Source organism: Microchirus variegatus, assembly GCF_963457635.1.
Source record: "Microchirus variegatus genome assembly, chromosome: 14".
NCBI lineage: Eukaryota > Metazoa > Chordata > Actinopteri > Pleuronectiformes > Soleidae > Microchirus > Microchirus variegatus.
Genome location: NC_139815.1, coordinates 100,923 through 117,198, shown reverse-complemented (window position 1 = coordinate 117,198; position 16,276 = coordinate 100,923). Strand labels below are relative to the sequence as shown.

Below are 16,276 nucleotides of genomic sequence, written 5' to 3'. Positions count from 1 at the left end.
AAACACCTGAGACAAGACATGACATTCATTCATTCATGCATTCATTCATTCATTCATCCCTGGACAGTTTATCAGTCCATGTAATAGGTAGACTTACACTTACTTTAGTGAAATGAACTAAAGCTGCAACTATGATTATTTCCGTAATCAATTAATCTGTCGATTATTTCTAATTGATTAATCGTTTGGTCCATAAAATGTCAGAAAATGTTAAAAAACAAATTAAAGCATTGATCAGTGTTTGTCAAACCTGGAAATGACGATGTTCTCGAACGTCTTGTTTTGTCCACAAACCAAAATGATTCAGTTTTAATGATTTCTTTGTTTATGTGGAGCAAAGAAACAGAGAAAATATTCACATTTAAGAAGCTAAAACAATCAGAAATCTTGTTTCAATCATGAAAAAGTTTAAAACCGAGGAATTGATTATCAAAATAGTTGACGATTAATTGTTTCAGCTCTAAAATGAACCGAAGATTTTAATAACGTTATTCCACTCCTCGCCTGGGGGGGGTGCTGCATCAAGAATTACAGAAGGAGATGACGAGACAAACAATGATAAGAAAACATGCTCTTCTGTTGGTTACAACAACAGTATAGTACATTTGCATAAAAAAAAAAAAAAAAAAGAAAAGGTTTCAGTCTGCAAATCATGTTAATGTTTTGAAATCATGTTTTGGCATGTGGCGCCACCTACCGCTGTCTACCAATCATTGCAGTCAGTGGAGTCTCAGCTGCCGAGCAACCACGGGTTGCCAGTTACGTCAAAACGGCTATTGTTCTTCACGTGCGTATATTTACCCACAATTCTCTGCATTAAAGGCCGCTTCCTGCATTTAGTTCACTAAAATTCATGTAGATTTTTAGGCGGACCAGAGTTCCCTTCTTTGGTGTGGACCAGAGTTCAGTTGCACATTCACACCTCCCCCCAAACGAACCAGACTTTCCGAGCAAACGCACTAGGATTCGATTGAGAAGGAGCTGGTGTGTGTGAACGCACTGATAGAGATGAAAACAACCATTGGTACTCACACCTACAGTCAGTTCAGAGTGTCCAGTTTGACCTAATCTGCATGTGTTTGGACTGTGGTAGAATAAAAGTTGTACCATGCGACACCACAGTCAATTAGAAGTGAATGGGACGTGACTTGTCTAGGGTGCGCCGCGCCTTTTGCGACTAACCAATGACGTAACAGTGCATTTAGTTTGGTTATACTTCGCAAATAACATCAGTGCGTGATTCAATAACATCAACAGTATCAGAATATAATCTCCAACACAGCACTGCAGTGAGTGCACACATGAAAAGTGGTCAAAGAGGGGAGTAAACTTTCTCGCCACATATTTCTCTGGAACGTTCAGAGCCTGGAGGCTCGATCAAGGTGACTGCACACACAACCAGTTTCCATCTCTAATCTAAAACACACACACACACACACACACACACACTGGGAGTTTGCTCTTTTGCTGAGGCAACAAAGAGAAGAGTGGTTGTTCAGTTGTATGTGGATTTATTACATATACTTAGATGCTTCTCAATAACCAGCACGACTAAATGAAGGTGTAAAGGGCAACACAACCAATCTTTCCATTTGTTTCCATTTGTTGCACTTCAGAGGCAGACAAGATAACTTTTCAGTCCTGGAAGCCATTCTTAAAGGAGACATATTACGCAAAATCAACTTTTTAATCATTTTAATACTTATCTTTGGGACTCTTGAGTTCCTATGTGTAGGCAAAGTGTGAAAAAAGATGACCCTAACCCATGTCATGTTTTTGTGGTCCATCTCAGTCTAAGTACAGGAGATAAAACACACAATGTTGACTTCCGCACTCATTGTTACGTCACAATGAGACATTCCTGGAATTGTTGTCTCGTGGAGTTCAACTTTGTCCCTAAAAAATGCGAGAGTGCAGGTGAGGGGAATAGTGTCTGGAAGAGTGGAAGTTTGTGAAGTGTTCTATATGACGGCAATGTGTAACTGCTGTTAGCTGCAGGAGCCTCAGTGACGCTGACGTAGTTTCCTGTGTCTCATTTGCATATTTAAAGAGACAGACACTCTAAAGAGAGCGTTCTGAACAGGGCTGTTTTGTCAGAGTGATTGAACTGCTGTGGTGCTTCATCCTTAAGGTGTTTTGACCAAAGCATGTCACAGACATGTTCATTAGGACACCAGGGAAATAGGCTATAATATGTCTACTTTAATGTTGGATGGTGTTTGCACACATCAATTAATCCCTTTTGGAAAGTTCCATAAATGATGGGACGCACTTTTTCACAGTCCAGAGTTGTGTCTCAGGGTTAGGGTTAAGGCCACATTATACTTCTCCGACTGCGTAACCACGGAGACACCTCGAGCCTTCATACTTCTGCGTCGTGGTGACGGATACGCGCTGCACGGATCCCGCCCGATCAGTAGGGGTCGCTGCGCAAGGTTGTTGTGCTTCTGGCTACAGTGAGCAATGGCGTCCGAGAGAGAAAGACTGTTGTTGTTGTAAACAGTGGCCATTTCTCACTTTTCTGTGTCACGGAACGCAGTTTTAAGATAATTTGAGGCGAGAAATTGGCCATTTAGAGTCTAAACATGTGGTTTGTGTGTTAAGATATGACGTATTTATAGTTTGGCAGCGACGTTGTCGGCAGTGATCAGCTCCGCCTCTGTGGACGCTCGGTGCTCACTGTGAGTCGGCACAGAGCAGCTTAGCTCGGCCTGTTCTGAGGACCAATCACAGCTTTTGCCGTCTCCGTTGTCCCTTGACGGAGTGAAGGACAAAAATATTTCGTGCAGTCGGAGACGACGCAGAAGTTCTCCGACAGGCTATCCGTCAACGCAGAGGACTCTGCGTAACCTACGCAGAGCACTTTACTCAGGAGTATAAATTGGGCTTTAGGGATTTTCAAAGAGTGATGGATGATGTCGTGCTGTAGTAGATGCAGTAGTGGAGACTGGTCTCCACTTTCACTTCGGAGCTTATACCCAGCAAACGCTGTGACATTGAGAAGTTGCTGATTTAACAGCCTGAGCTCAGAAAAATCTCAGCAGGTGTTGAGCCAAAATGAAAACTGAGATAATGTCCACACTGCTACCTGCTGCCACCTGTAGTTAAAGGTCCAGTGGGTAACGTTTAGGAGGGTATATGGGCAGAAATTGAATATACCCTCAATACATATGTATGTTTGTGTGAGTGTATGCACTTTAGACAGGGACGTTGCTTGAGGACCAAAATGTTTCTACAGCAGAAACCAAACAAACAGAACCAGAAAGGACATTTGGCATTTTTAAATCAGATCACATCCTTTCTGGTCTGCAAAGGCCACCGTAGTTCCCTGACAAACTCAGGTAAGGGAGCATTTCTGTTTCTTGCAATCTGCAGTCTCACCATTAGATGCCACTAATGTTGGACCTTCAACAACAAACTGAAGATTGTAACCAGTCTAAGTATTACATATACAGTGTGTTGTAAAATGGACACAAAAAACAAACAGTCCCCAAAGAAAAGCAATGCAATTTTTTAAGGTCCAGTTCGCAAGGATTAGTGAGGTTTAATGATGAGACTGCAGATTATAACAAACAGAGAACTTTCCCAAGTGGACCAGGGAAATATGATGGCCTTTACATACCAGAGAGGAAGTCATTATTCTTCATTTGTGTAATAAGCTTCCACTTCAAAATGGCCTCTGGCTCATTTGTCCACCTGGGCTGCTGTAGAAACATGGCCTCCGTAAAGCAAGGCCCTCGCCGTAAGTACATATAAAAAGCCTTTGTCTAAGGCTACGAGGAGCAAATCATTTTTTACTAAAAAGGTGATGATGGACTCAATAGAACCATGCGCTTTGCATGCGTCTGGTTTTCAATTCTCGACTGGTTTCTACAGTTTCTCCCACTGTCTGAAAACATGCTGAGGTTAATTAGTGTGTGAGTGAATGATTGTGCGTCTCTAAACGTTTGCCCTGTGATGGACTGGTGAACCTGTCCTAGGTTGTACCCTGCCTTTTAGTCCTTTGTCAGCTGGGATTGGCACCAGCAGCCTCACGACCCCGACCCATGTGGAGGATAAAGCGGTAGACGATGAATGAATGAATCTGTTTTATAGTTGAGCTTTATAGCAGACCTAGACCGGAAGTTCCAATTAACGCTGTTTTTTAGTGTGTATCTGCGTCATTACCTTGTTTATGGAGCCCTGAAGGTTCTAAACAAACAGTTCAGTCACTGCTGAGAACACTGTGTTTTATTGTAATCTCAGGCTCAGAGAGATCTCTGAAAAAACCCGGTCCGGTTACGTAAACAGCGGTTCTCCTGAACAGCAGATCCTCCTGCTCCGGGCACTAGTCCGGGCACATCCGGTTGCGTACATTGAACCACAGAAGAAGAATAACGTCCGTTGTGGAGGTGTTTCACGAGCGACAGTGTCTTCCGACTCTGGGTCTGACTCTGGGTCAAAGGTCGTCAAAGGGACTGAGGCGGGGAGTCGTGAAGAAGCTATTTTTAAACATTGTTAAAACAATGTTTTGATAATGAGGAGCAGTGCATCCATCGTTCCAGAGGGGGGAGCTGTGCTTCTGAGAGCTGGTGTGCTGAATACGTCACTTCCGGGTATTGGCCAATCACAAGACAGTTGGGAAGGCTCTACGCTGGCTGGCCAATCACAACACACTCTGTCTTCTGGTGGTGAAACATGGGCCGTTTCTCAATATCCATACTTGTCCGTACTTGCCGAAGTTAACGTGGCGTCGGTATTCGTGAAATCCGCTAGCGCACGTCATTAGCGTACTCCCATCATGCCTTTCGCTGTTCATATACGCGCCGAGCAAGTCGATAACGCGGACGGCTCGTTCACATAGTCGAGAGGCATTATGGTAGTGACACTACTGCGCATGCTCTATGGGCCCCATGGGCCCCGGGTGAGCAGCTCCATAGGAATGAACGGAGGCAAAGCGACGTGAGCTCTATCCAGTTCATATAATACATCCATGGTCTGAAACAGCGCGGCTGACGAGAGCTTCAGTGAGGAGAGAATTCTATCGGCTCGTTTACAGCAACTAGGAGGTTTTTGAGCATAAAAACAAGTTAATGTATGTAAGTAGACCTCCATAACTAACATATATGTGCAACAGGACCACTCTATGTGACCTTTAAGAAAAACAGATGTAAAGTAAGTACATCTGGAAATCGTGTGTAAATACTTCACACAAATAGTGATCATCACATTTACTCCTCCCTCTCTCTCTCTCTCGCTCGCTCGCTCTCTCTCTCTAACACACACACAGAAAATGGCAAACTGTAAAGTGCTCGCTCAGCACCACAGCTGCATCAGCACAGTTCTGCGTGTGTGTGTGTGTGTGTGTGTGTGTGTGTGTGTGTGTGTGTGTGTGTGTGAGGACTTAAGGGTGATGGGATCTCTGGGCAGACAAAGGGGAATCAGTGCTGCTCTCAGCATCCATTAGACAAACCCTATGGATCAATATTGATTCTTACAAGCACCAAGCTCTGTCTAATAGGCTTCTGCTTGCCCTGATACAATGACAGCATTAGTGCACACGTCCAGATGGATGGATTCGGCGGGGGGTGGTAGGGTGGTAGGGTCTGCCACAGATGGAACCAGAAAAAGATGGAGAGAGTGATAAAGAGGGGAAAAACAAGGGAGAGTGATAAAGAGGCTAAACAAGACGTTCACATCTGTTGGAGAGAAAAGACTCAGTGAGATCTGAACTGACAGAGAAATAGTAAAGTTATGGTTTGCTGATGCAGGAACACAGAGAAGATGAATCCATAAAACAGACTCTTGCTTTTACTTAATGCATCTTTGTCAGTTACTTAGCGCGTCGTCTCTTGACGGACCGCACTTTAGGTAGAGAGGAAGCCTTTGAGCAGCAATCACAATAAAAGCACCAGACATTAGTGAACGTCTCCGAGTCTGGGATTAGACTGTGGAAATTGAGTTGTTTTTCGGGGTGTTGTGTTGTGTTGTGTATGTCCCTGCCTGAATAATAAATTGTGATCAGCTGTTGCTGTAATTTGGCCACCATTTGACTCTTATTATCCACTCAGTCAGTTTGAATGAACGGAGGGGGGGGGGGGGGTTTGGGGGGGGGGGGGGGTACTGGAACATCTAATAACATTGGAGAGCATTTCACAGGCCTGAGTCGTCGTCTTAAAGGTTCCCTGTGTGGAAGCACGTGGGGGCTTTGCGGTGGTTTAACAAGACCGACCTCTAGATAAGGCATGTAAATACGCTCAGGCTCAATATTGCATCAGGCAAGTTCAGTGAAGGGTGAAATGCCTCAGTCTGCGAGAAGGAAACTTTCCTTTAAATCCGCTTTTATGAGCCATGAGGTCAATATTAGTTATTTCTGATTTGTTTTCCCCTCTACATTTGAATATTAAAGGTCACATAGAGTGGTCCTGTTGCACATGTTAGTTATGGAGGTCTACTTGCATACATTAACTTGTTTTTATGCTCAAAAACCTCCTAGTTGATGTAAACGAGCCGTTAGAAATCCTCTTTTCTGACAGTGTTTCCCAGCCGCGAGATTTGAGACTCAACTCACTTGCAGTGACTGAACTGTGTGTTTAGAACCTTCAGGGCTTCATAAACAAGGTAATGACGCAGATACACACTAAAAAACAGCGTTAATTGGAACTTCCGGTCTAGGTCTGCTATAATTGGCATGAAGAGAAGTTTCACATTTACTTTAGAATTGAAATCTAAATCTGAGAACCCCTGTGGTGTTTTTGAGACTTTAACTCTAGGAAACAATTTGTACTTCCTGAACTTTAACTTAGTTTGTTACTTATTACTGTGTGTTTCAGCCATGTGTTTCTATTTGTGAGAAGGATAACTCAAAAGTAACTCAAGTACACATTTTGATGGCATTTACAGGAGATGTAAAATATGGCCCATTTTGATGGTGATCCAGATTCAGTTTCTTTGGTTTTATTGTCATTTTAAATGTTTGTCTCCACAAAATCCCCATACTGTAATATCAGTACAGAAATTACTGACTTTATTAGTGTGCCTTATGTTGGAGATATTTGCATTTAAATCACATTTTGGTGGAAAAACACTGCAGCTTTTATACTGCTTTTCATTTATCTGACATCTCTACAGGTGTTTCTTTGAAACACGGTAAATTACAAACCTTGCACAAAGCACTGTCAAATCAAAAGGTCCTCACTTCCTTCTTAAATGTGCGTTATTGAGTGGTTTCTTTGTAAAATTGTGTCAGATAGTAGTTCATAAATGCAGAAAGATTCAGAAAAGGGAAAAGATCAGAATTTTGAAAGTGCTTATACATCATCAATGATTAGCTGCATGAGTTAAGTTTCACATATAATAACTATACAACCGTCTTCCTACATTTATCTGTGACTCAGTAAACCTTACACCACAAACCAAAGGGCGATATAGAATCACTTCACGTCCCTCAGTACAACTTGTTTTACTCCTTTCCTCACTTTCCTCTTACACATTACCAATGAATCAACCATTGAAGTTTCTCAGTATAGGAGTTTGTTAAATAAGGCAGAGCAATGATTCCTGGACCTGCGTCTTTGATTCTCTACCAGAAAGGAGGAGGTGAGGATTGAAAACCTAATATGTCAGAGCCTCGTGAATTTTCTCATGATATAGCCGTTGGATTTGGTCGGTGTTTTCTTTCTTTTTGCTTCTCTGAGGCATCAGTTGCGGACAGCTAAAGCCTGCGGCCAAGCCTCTACACACGGGGAGAAAAGCGAGCCTGAGGCACAGTCTGAGCTTTGTGTAGAAGGGTCTTGCATATAGAGCACATAGTGTTGGGGTAACCAGGCAGTGCAGCTGGGTTTTCACAAGTATGCAACATTAGCGCTGTGTTTAAATCAAAACCTGAAAGACAAGGACCCTGTTCTACCACACACTGAAAACACAAGAAAAGGGGACAGCGAGTGAAGGGCAGCGAGGCAGAGGAATGTGGACATGACATGCCTTTAAAATACACCGTCAGGAGAATGACTATGGAAATGATGACTTTGGCGAGGTCGAATGAAACGTTTAAAATAAAATAAAAAAACAGGCCGTATACTGCGATGGCCATTCAACTCGGTTTGGACGTCTTCCCTTTTGTCCGCAGGATGCCCTTCTACCTTTTATTCACAGGAGTTGGCCGACTTTCAGAAACCCAACAACCTTTCATTCCACTGATGAAACAGACAAGCACAGTGTAAAACGTATACACTACCGTTCAAAAGTTTGGGGTCACTGAGAAATGTCCTTATATTTGAAGGAAAAGCACTTTTTTTCAATGAATATAACATTAAATGAATCATAAATACACTCTATACATTGTTAATGTGGTAAACGACTATTCTAGCTGTAAATGTCTGGTTTTTAATGGAATATGTACATAGGTGTATAGAGGCACATTTCCAGTGTTAGAAAACCCTTGAAAATCTTGTCAATGACTATATTTTCTATTCATTTTGCAGCTCTTTTGATGAATAAAAGTGTGACTTTTAATGGAAAACACAAACAAAGTGTATAGGTGACCCCAAACTTTTGAACAGTAGTGTATGTATACTCAAACTGTGGATGTGATTTCTCACTTTTTTCATCACCCTGTGCCAGAAAAAAAAACATTTTATTTAATTTAAAAACACCCTTTCAGGAATTAAGGAGGAAAAAACTTGCAGGCACGTCCGTCCTCCTGGCCCCTTAAACCCTCTCCACCGCATTCCTTAAATATAATGTGCAGCGCTGGAGTATTTTTTTCTTAAAGGAACCAGAGAGAGCTGGTATGTGCATGGACCTATTATGGAGCGACTTCAGTGGGATGCTTCTGTTATCTCTATATCACATCTGTGCTCGAGACCCATGGTCCAGCAGGTATTTCAAGGTTGGTTGATCATATTTTTCTCTTTCTCGCACACATTGTCCACATAAGCATGAACACAGTTGCTCAGGAACATGAGCTGAACTGAACCATGTGCATTAGCACCTGCACGACAAAGACCCCGCGGCCTCTGGTGTTAGTGTGAGCAGCAGGCGCGGCCACATTCTGCAAGAACACGTCAGAAAGACTTTTTTGACATCCAGCTCTAATCGTCTAATTTCAGTCCATGAAATACTAGCACGGTGTCCACTGCCAGAAGAGATAACAGATCTTTGACATCTTTTTTTCTTCCTAAGTGCAACTTAAACCCCATTTTCCGTTTCCTCTCCTAACGCAAAGCAATCCTACCCCAGCCGCACCATATCCCACCCCCCTGCTGAGGATGGATCTGTGAGATGGTAGAGAATTTTGGCAAGGGCTGCTAGTGCTGCTAACCCTGCTAAGGCTGCTAAGGCTGCTAAGGCTCTGAGGCTCAGGCTACATCCATACGACTACTATGGTGTTTTGATTGAAAACAGCATTTTCAGATCAGTATTTCATCAGAAGTTATCTGCACCAGGGTTATTATAGTTAACAAAAACGACTACCGGTAGTCTAAAACTAAAACTAGCAGTGAAAAAAGAATTTAGTTTCACTGAAATTAAAATAAAAAGGACAATATATATATATATATATATATATATATATACAAAACTACAATGAACAAAGCAAAACTAACTAAACTGAATTGTACTGAACTTCATACTAGAATACAGACCATTTGAAGTGTTTTACTTTTGATTTACCTGCAGGTGTCAAAGGTTAAAGACTGAAATGAAAGGATTTGATCATCCATATGTGATGTCACACATTCTTTCATCCTTTTCAGCGTCTACAAGTCAAGGCTTTCTCTTAATACCTGAAAAACTAAGACTAAAACGGAATAAAAACTCAACTGAAAGTAGTCAATTCTTTGAAATAAAAACTAAACTAAAACGAATAAATCATTTGCTGAATGAACTAAAACTAAACTGAAATAAAAAAGCAAACTGAAAAAAAAAAAATCATTGATTTACCTTGATTTACATCCACGCTAACACACCTGGAAAATGTCTATTCTGTGAGTTTTCAGGTGCACTGGGTCGTGTTCATGCCAGAGTAAACTGGATTCTCTCTTTATGTAGTTGTTTCTCATGGAGTTGCTGATAAGAATCAGTCATAAAAGGATTATCACAGTGACATTGTTTTCAAATGTCTGTAGTTTGGATTAAATGAAAACAAGAGTTTTGTGGATTGGTGAGAGACGTGGTTAAGTCTATATGAAGAAGAATGATTGATTTCCCTGGAAGAAGCCGTTTATTTACCCAGTCATGGCGTGTGCAGGCGACACAGAACGGTGACAGCTCGTTCTACCCAACTAAAATATTTATAAAGTGACTTGCTGACCTACAGGACGTTGCTCTTTACATGTGAATAATCAGCCAAACTTTGACCCTCTGGAGCTGATATGAACACAGTGGTGCCAGTGTCGACTCTGCTCTAATGCTTCCCCTGCGACTGCACAGCGGGTGATTGACAGTTAGGTAAGATTCACTGGCTAATTTAGTACAGAGGCTAATGCAAAAGGAAGAGTCGACGTCGTGTCATATGACCTGCTGCTGCAAGAGTGCACGGAAAGAAAGTAGGATCACTGTGGAGCGAATAACAAACTCTGTTTATTCTCTATTCTGAACAGTTTGAAATGAACAGTCCTCACAGGTACCATTATTAGAAAAGGCCAAAACAGTTTGTGTCTTCTTTTTTTTCTCTCTATCTCCATGTGGTAATAGAAAGGATATATGAAAGTCAAAATCAGATAACATAATGGATGCTGTTCCAATAAACCACTTTGTAATATTCGCTGAGCTCGCACACTGACAGATTTACGCATTTCATTCATTAGCATCACACATTTACTATCCAGTATCATTGCTCTCTGCTGTTTTGCAGTCTACTCTGCTCTCACACTTCAAATTCCAAACTCTCTTCACCTCAATCTCATCTGCTCCCTCTCGCTCACCTTTCTCTCTCTCTAAAGTGGTTGCATTTCATTTTTGGTTGCTCAAAGGAAACATCCCTTTGCCCCCGAGTTACCACCATAGAACTTGCAGTGGTTACAGCAATTTCAAAAAAAAGCCTAGCCGTATCTGTGATGCCTTCATGGCTTCTTCACACCGTCAGAGGATTAAACTGTATTCACATTGATTTTCAAAGGTGGCTTCTTCTTCAGACTGCCTGAGTGACCTCTTTGCCGAAGCCTTCCACCATGTCGGCGACCGCGTCAGGAACTTCTTGGACACCCCCGCTCAGGCTCACGTCCTTTTTCAGTTCAAAGTCACTCTGCTCCTTAATGGGCATCTCCTCCAGCTTGTCGCTACCATTCACGCATCCCTGTGTCTGTGAAACAGCAGAAGCTGTGCACTCTCCATTCACAGCTGGATGTGCATCTTCTTCTGCCACGTCCACCTCAGCACAGGGACTCTCTAAATCTCCATTTTCCATCTTGGTTTTGACCTCAGGCTCTGGACAAGGCACCTCTTCTGCAGAAGCTTCAGCGGTAAAGCTGTTGGTGGACACAGACTCTGAGATGACAATCTCAGGGACAGATTCTGCTGCTTCTGGCTCAGCAGTGGGGATCTCCTCCACTGCAGTCTTCAAGGCCTTGGGGGCTTCTTCCTCCACAGGCTCATGTTCAGCAGTGTCAACAGCAGCTACGACTGGCTCCGGCTCAGCTTCTTCTACTTGTTTCTCGGCAGGAACCTCTTGCTCAGGCTCTGGCTCTGGTACTTTCTCTGGTTCTTGCTCTAGTTTGGGCTCTGGTACTTCCTCTAGTTGAGGGGCTTGCTCTGGTTTGGGCTCTGGCTCAAATGGTTCCACCAACTCTGGCTCTGGTACCTGCTGTATCTGCTCTGCTACTTGCTCTGTTACTGGTTTTTGCTCTGGCTCTGGCTCAAGGGTTTGCTGTGGTTCTGGGGATTGTTCCTGTACTGGCTCTACAGTTGGTTCAGCCACTGGCTCGTGTGCACAGACAGCAGCAGGCACCAGTGTCTCTTCCACAGTTACTTCAGGCTCAATAACAGTCTCTAAGATGGGCTCTGGCTCTTGGACCTCAGGTACCTCCTCTGTGCTGGCAGGAACATCGTCTACTTTTGGAGAAGCTGCTGCAGCTTCTTCAATAGGGTGCTCCTCAGATGCAGCTACAAGCTCAGGTTCTGCTTCATTTTGCACAGGTTCTTCTGAGAGTTCCTCTGGAAGACTCTGTTCTGGTGCTTGATCTTCCACCACTGGGGCTGACACCTCTGTTGCCACGACTGGTTGCTCTGCTACTGGAACACATTCCTCTGTTATTACAACATCTTCTTCAACTACTGGGTCTGCGTCTTCTGCTGTTAGTGGTTCAGCTGCTACTTGTGCAGATTCCTCTTTCACCAAAACTAATTCTTCTGCAAATGGAGTTGCCTCTATTTCTGCTGCGGCAGGTTCTTCTGATACCGGAGCCGCTTCCTCTACTGCTGCTGCTGTTGCAGGTTCTTCTGTTACCGGAGCTGCAGCAGGTTCTTCTGTTACGGGAGATGCGGCAGGTTCTTCTGATACTGGAGCTGCAGCAGGTTCTTCTGTTAAGGGAGATGCGGCAGGTTCTTCTGATACTGGAGCTGCAGCAGGTTCTTCTGTTACTGGAGCTGCAGCAGGTTCTTCTGTTACGGGAGATGCGGCAGGTTCTTCTGTTACGGGAGATGCGGCAGGTTCTTCTGATACTGGAGCTGCAGCAGGTTCTTCTGTTACGGGAGATGCGGCAGGTTCTTCTGATACTGGAGCTGCAGCAGGTTCTTCTGTTACTGGAGCTGCAGCAGGTTCTTCTGATACTGGAGCTTCCTCCTTTGCTGCTGCAGCAGGTTCTTCTGATACTGGAGCTTCCTCCTTTGCTGCTGCAGCAGGTTCTTCTGATACTGGAGCTGTTTCCTCTACTGCTGCTGGAGGAGCCTCATCTGCAGCTGCTTCCTCAGATGTTGCTGTAGGTTCTTTTGTTGAGACTTGAGCTGCTTCCTCAGCTGCTGCAATTAGTGCCTGTACTGGAGCAGCCTCCTCTGGAGCTGCTGCAGCAGCTGCTTCTTCTGGAGGCGCGGTTTTTGCCTCTTCTGGAGCTTTTACAGCTTCTGTTACTTCTGCCACAGCTGACACCACATTGTCCGCCTCACCCGTCACCTCTGCCTCAGCTCCAGCAGGTGGGACTCCGTCCTTCTCTAGAGCAGATTCCTCCGGAGAAGCAGCCACTGCTGTGACCTCGTCCTGCGTTTCTTTTGGGTCAGTCACGTCGTATCCCTTCCTCTTCCTGCTCAATTTTCCTCCCATGATGTTTCCTGCAGAAGTAAATGAAGACGTCATTTAACATTTTAACATTCTTCAAGGAAATGCATTATGCTCATTAGGACACCATCAGACAAACACTTTCATTTTCTTAATTCCTGACCAGTGTGTCTCCTTGTCAAAAGACCCCAGACTGACCTATGGTGTCACATGTTTGCTGATGATACTCTTAATTTACTCATGTATGTTTAATTACCTCTCTGTCTGTTTGTTAGCATGAATCTCTTACTCTATACACCACTGAGTCGGTTATTTCACTTGTACAGTCAGAGTCTTAACTATTGACCAAGTGATGTCACATGACTGGTCAGGTGCACATAATGAGTCTTTGCTGCATTTATTTTTGTCCAGAGAAGGTTCTCGGGCTCGAAATATAATTTTCTCAGGTGATGTGAAGACATTCATTTCACTTCATTAGGTCACATCTGTCCACCTTCGTGTAAATGCACTGGAATGGAAACGAAACATAATAATGCAAGTGGCTTTGAATGTGGCATGGTTGTTGGTGCCAGATAGGCTGGTCTGAGTATTTCAGAAACTGCTGATCTGCTGGGATTTTCGTGCACAATAATCTCTAGGGTTTACAGAGAGTGGACCCAAAAAAAAGCAGATATATCCAGTGAGCTACAGGCAAAAACATCTTGTTGATGCCAGAGGTCAGAGAAGGGAATGACCAGATAGACAGGCACTAGTAAATCAGAAAACCAAGGCATGTAGAAGAGTATCTACTAAATGTGAACCTAACAAAGTTTACATAAAGCATAGAAGAGATTCTGTCAGAAAGGAGACTTGATAGATCTATTGTTGTAAACCAGAAGTTCAATTAGGAACTGTATGTGTCAAATAGACCCAAACACCTATAGACGTACAGATATAACAATCTCAGTGAGAGTCGCTCAACATCAACATCAGTGTATGATAAATGTGCATGTGCACAAATTGTGTTCACGAGACAAAGAGCTGCGTGTCGTACTTTGTGTTAATGTCACGACATGATGTTGTGGCAGTAGAGGAAGACAAGTGATTGCTACAGACTTCAACTTCCCCTCAGTGACATTAGAGAACTGGGAAGTTTGTCTTTATCTTACTATAGCTGTGAGAGCTGATGGTCCTGCACATATCATATGCTAATTTGACTGGTGTGTTGTTTCAATGTGGCCAAGGCAACCACAAAGAAATATTTAAAATATTACATGGAGGGAGGGAGCAGCATGTGTGTGTGTGTGTGTGTGTGTGTGTGTGTGTGTGTGTGTGTGCAGGTGCCATCAATGTGGTGAATGTCCTTATGGTGCTGCAATGGAGCAATTAAGACACTATGCACCACATACCAGGCTAAGATTTACACTTAATATTGGATGATTTTTTTTGGTGGACAATTGCCCAAGGAAGAAATTATATGATTTTTGTTGGTGTCGATCTTGATCCAGACACAATCATCTTAAACCTTGGCAGAGGTTTGCACTCCACTCTCTGAGTGCTTCCTGGTTCTGCTTACAGTTCTAATTCATCATACTGACTTTTTTATGTGGCTGACTTGTTACACCACCACCAACCCTCCTCCACCCCCCACCCCTTTTTTCCTCTTTTTGCCAAAACCCCACATGTCTGAGGCCTCCTCATCAGACAAAGCAAAGAGAGAGAGAGAGAGAGAGAGAGAGAGAGAGTGCTGCATTGGTTTAGCAAAAATATCAGAGGAAATCGAGTAATCATCAAGAGGGAAAAAAATGATCATATATTCATGCCTGCATGTCCTTTCAGTCTTAGGAGAGAATCTTGAGGATGCAGTCAAAAAGAAAGGCATGATGAGGCATGTAGAGAAATATCATATTTTTGCTTAAATAATTCACTCAAGATTGATAGGATAGTCGTTCTTGTGAATTGTGGCTGGAATACAGCAGAGTGAATACATGAGGAGACCCCCTCCCTTCCCTTTTTTAAAATCTTTATCGAAGAATCTAATCTCAACGGATTGAAAGTGACTATTTTCAGGTCAATATTCAATTAACGAGAGATCAATATGCACCATAGATGCAAGGCTTTTAGTTCATTTTAAGAGGACACACACACACACTCACCGGTATAGCATGTGCTGTGTGTGACCGGTTGCTAACAAAGGATGGTGATTCCTCACCAGCATCTGCTCACTGACTAAAGTAACATGGGGGCCTGGTTAAGTTTAAGCACAAACCACAGCTACGACACAGTGGGAGCTACACAATAAGCCACGAGGCTACCATACATGGTGATTACACTGGCCTGCACACTTATACAAACTGGCCACGGACACTTGAGATAAAAGCTGCCTCCATCCCCCATTTCATTTCAAAACCCACCCACTGCTGTGCCTCCCTCAGCTGCTCTGCCCCCCTTTTCTTTTTCTCCCTTCTTCTACACCAGCATTTTCAAACTGTCCGACAAGGACATTCGTAGTGTTCTTTAATAATGAATGGGTTTTTTTAATGCCATAACTTTTATTTGTGCTTTTGTCTCTATCACAAATATGATGCTTTTTTATATATATATATATATATATATATATATATAAATGAAACCAGAGAAGAGGCAGCAGGTTTCACTACATCCACCCACTGAGAGAGAGAGAGAGAGAGAGAGAGGAAATCTTAGAGAATCCTGTCTCTAATGTTATACAATTTGCATACTTGGCCAAAGGAGAGAGGGAACAATAGTTAATCTTCTACTCAGATGGATTTTTTTTTCTCTCACTCATTTACTTTCTTTCTTTCTTGCATAACTCAATAAAAAAAAATAAGATACTGACCTGTATTTCTGTGCTATCAGTCACTCTACTTCTTCTTTCTCTTCTTGTTCTCCTCCAGGCTCTGGGGCTGGATGTGTGATAATGGAGTGACAGCTGCAGATTCCACCCCTGCTCTCAGAGGTGCAGTCTGGAAAGAGGAGGAGGTGGAGGACGAGGAGGAGGAGGAGGAGGAGGACGAAGAGGAGGAGGAGGCTGTTGCAACCGAGGAGAGGAGCGGATTGGAGTGAAGCCCCCTCACAGTTCTCTCG

The 16,276-nt window shown here is 43.2% G+C and overlaps 1 protein-coding gene across 1 annotated transcript; it reads right to left on the bottom strand.

The window, feature by feature from the left end:
- Positions 1 to 10,602: 10,602 nt before the first annotated feature.
- LOC310936625 (uncharacterized protein) lies at positions 10,603 to 16,150 on the bottom strand. The gene is made up of 2 exons (XM_083900708.1): positions 16,029 to 16,150; positions 10,603 to 13,242 (listed from the first exon to the last, which is right to left on the bottom strand). Exon 2 carries the CDS (start codon positions 13,232 to 13,234, stop codon positions 11,111 to 11,113), a length of 2,124 nt encoding a protein of 707 aa, XP_083756834.1. The 5' UTR covers positions 13,235 to 13,242; positions 16,029 to 16,150; the 3' UTR covers positions 10,603 to 11,110.
- Between the last annotated feature and the right edge of the window lie 126 nt (positions 16,151 to 16,276).

Bases quoted from the DNA above. Each gene is read 5' to 3' on its own strand.
- LOC310936625 (XM_083900708.1), bottom strand. From the start codon at position 13,234: ATGGGAGGAAAATTGAGCAGGAAGAGGAAGGGATACGACGTGACTGAC.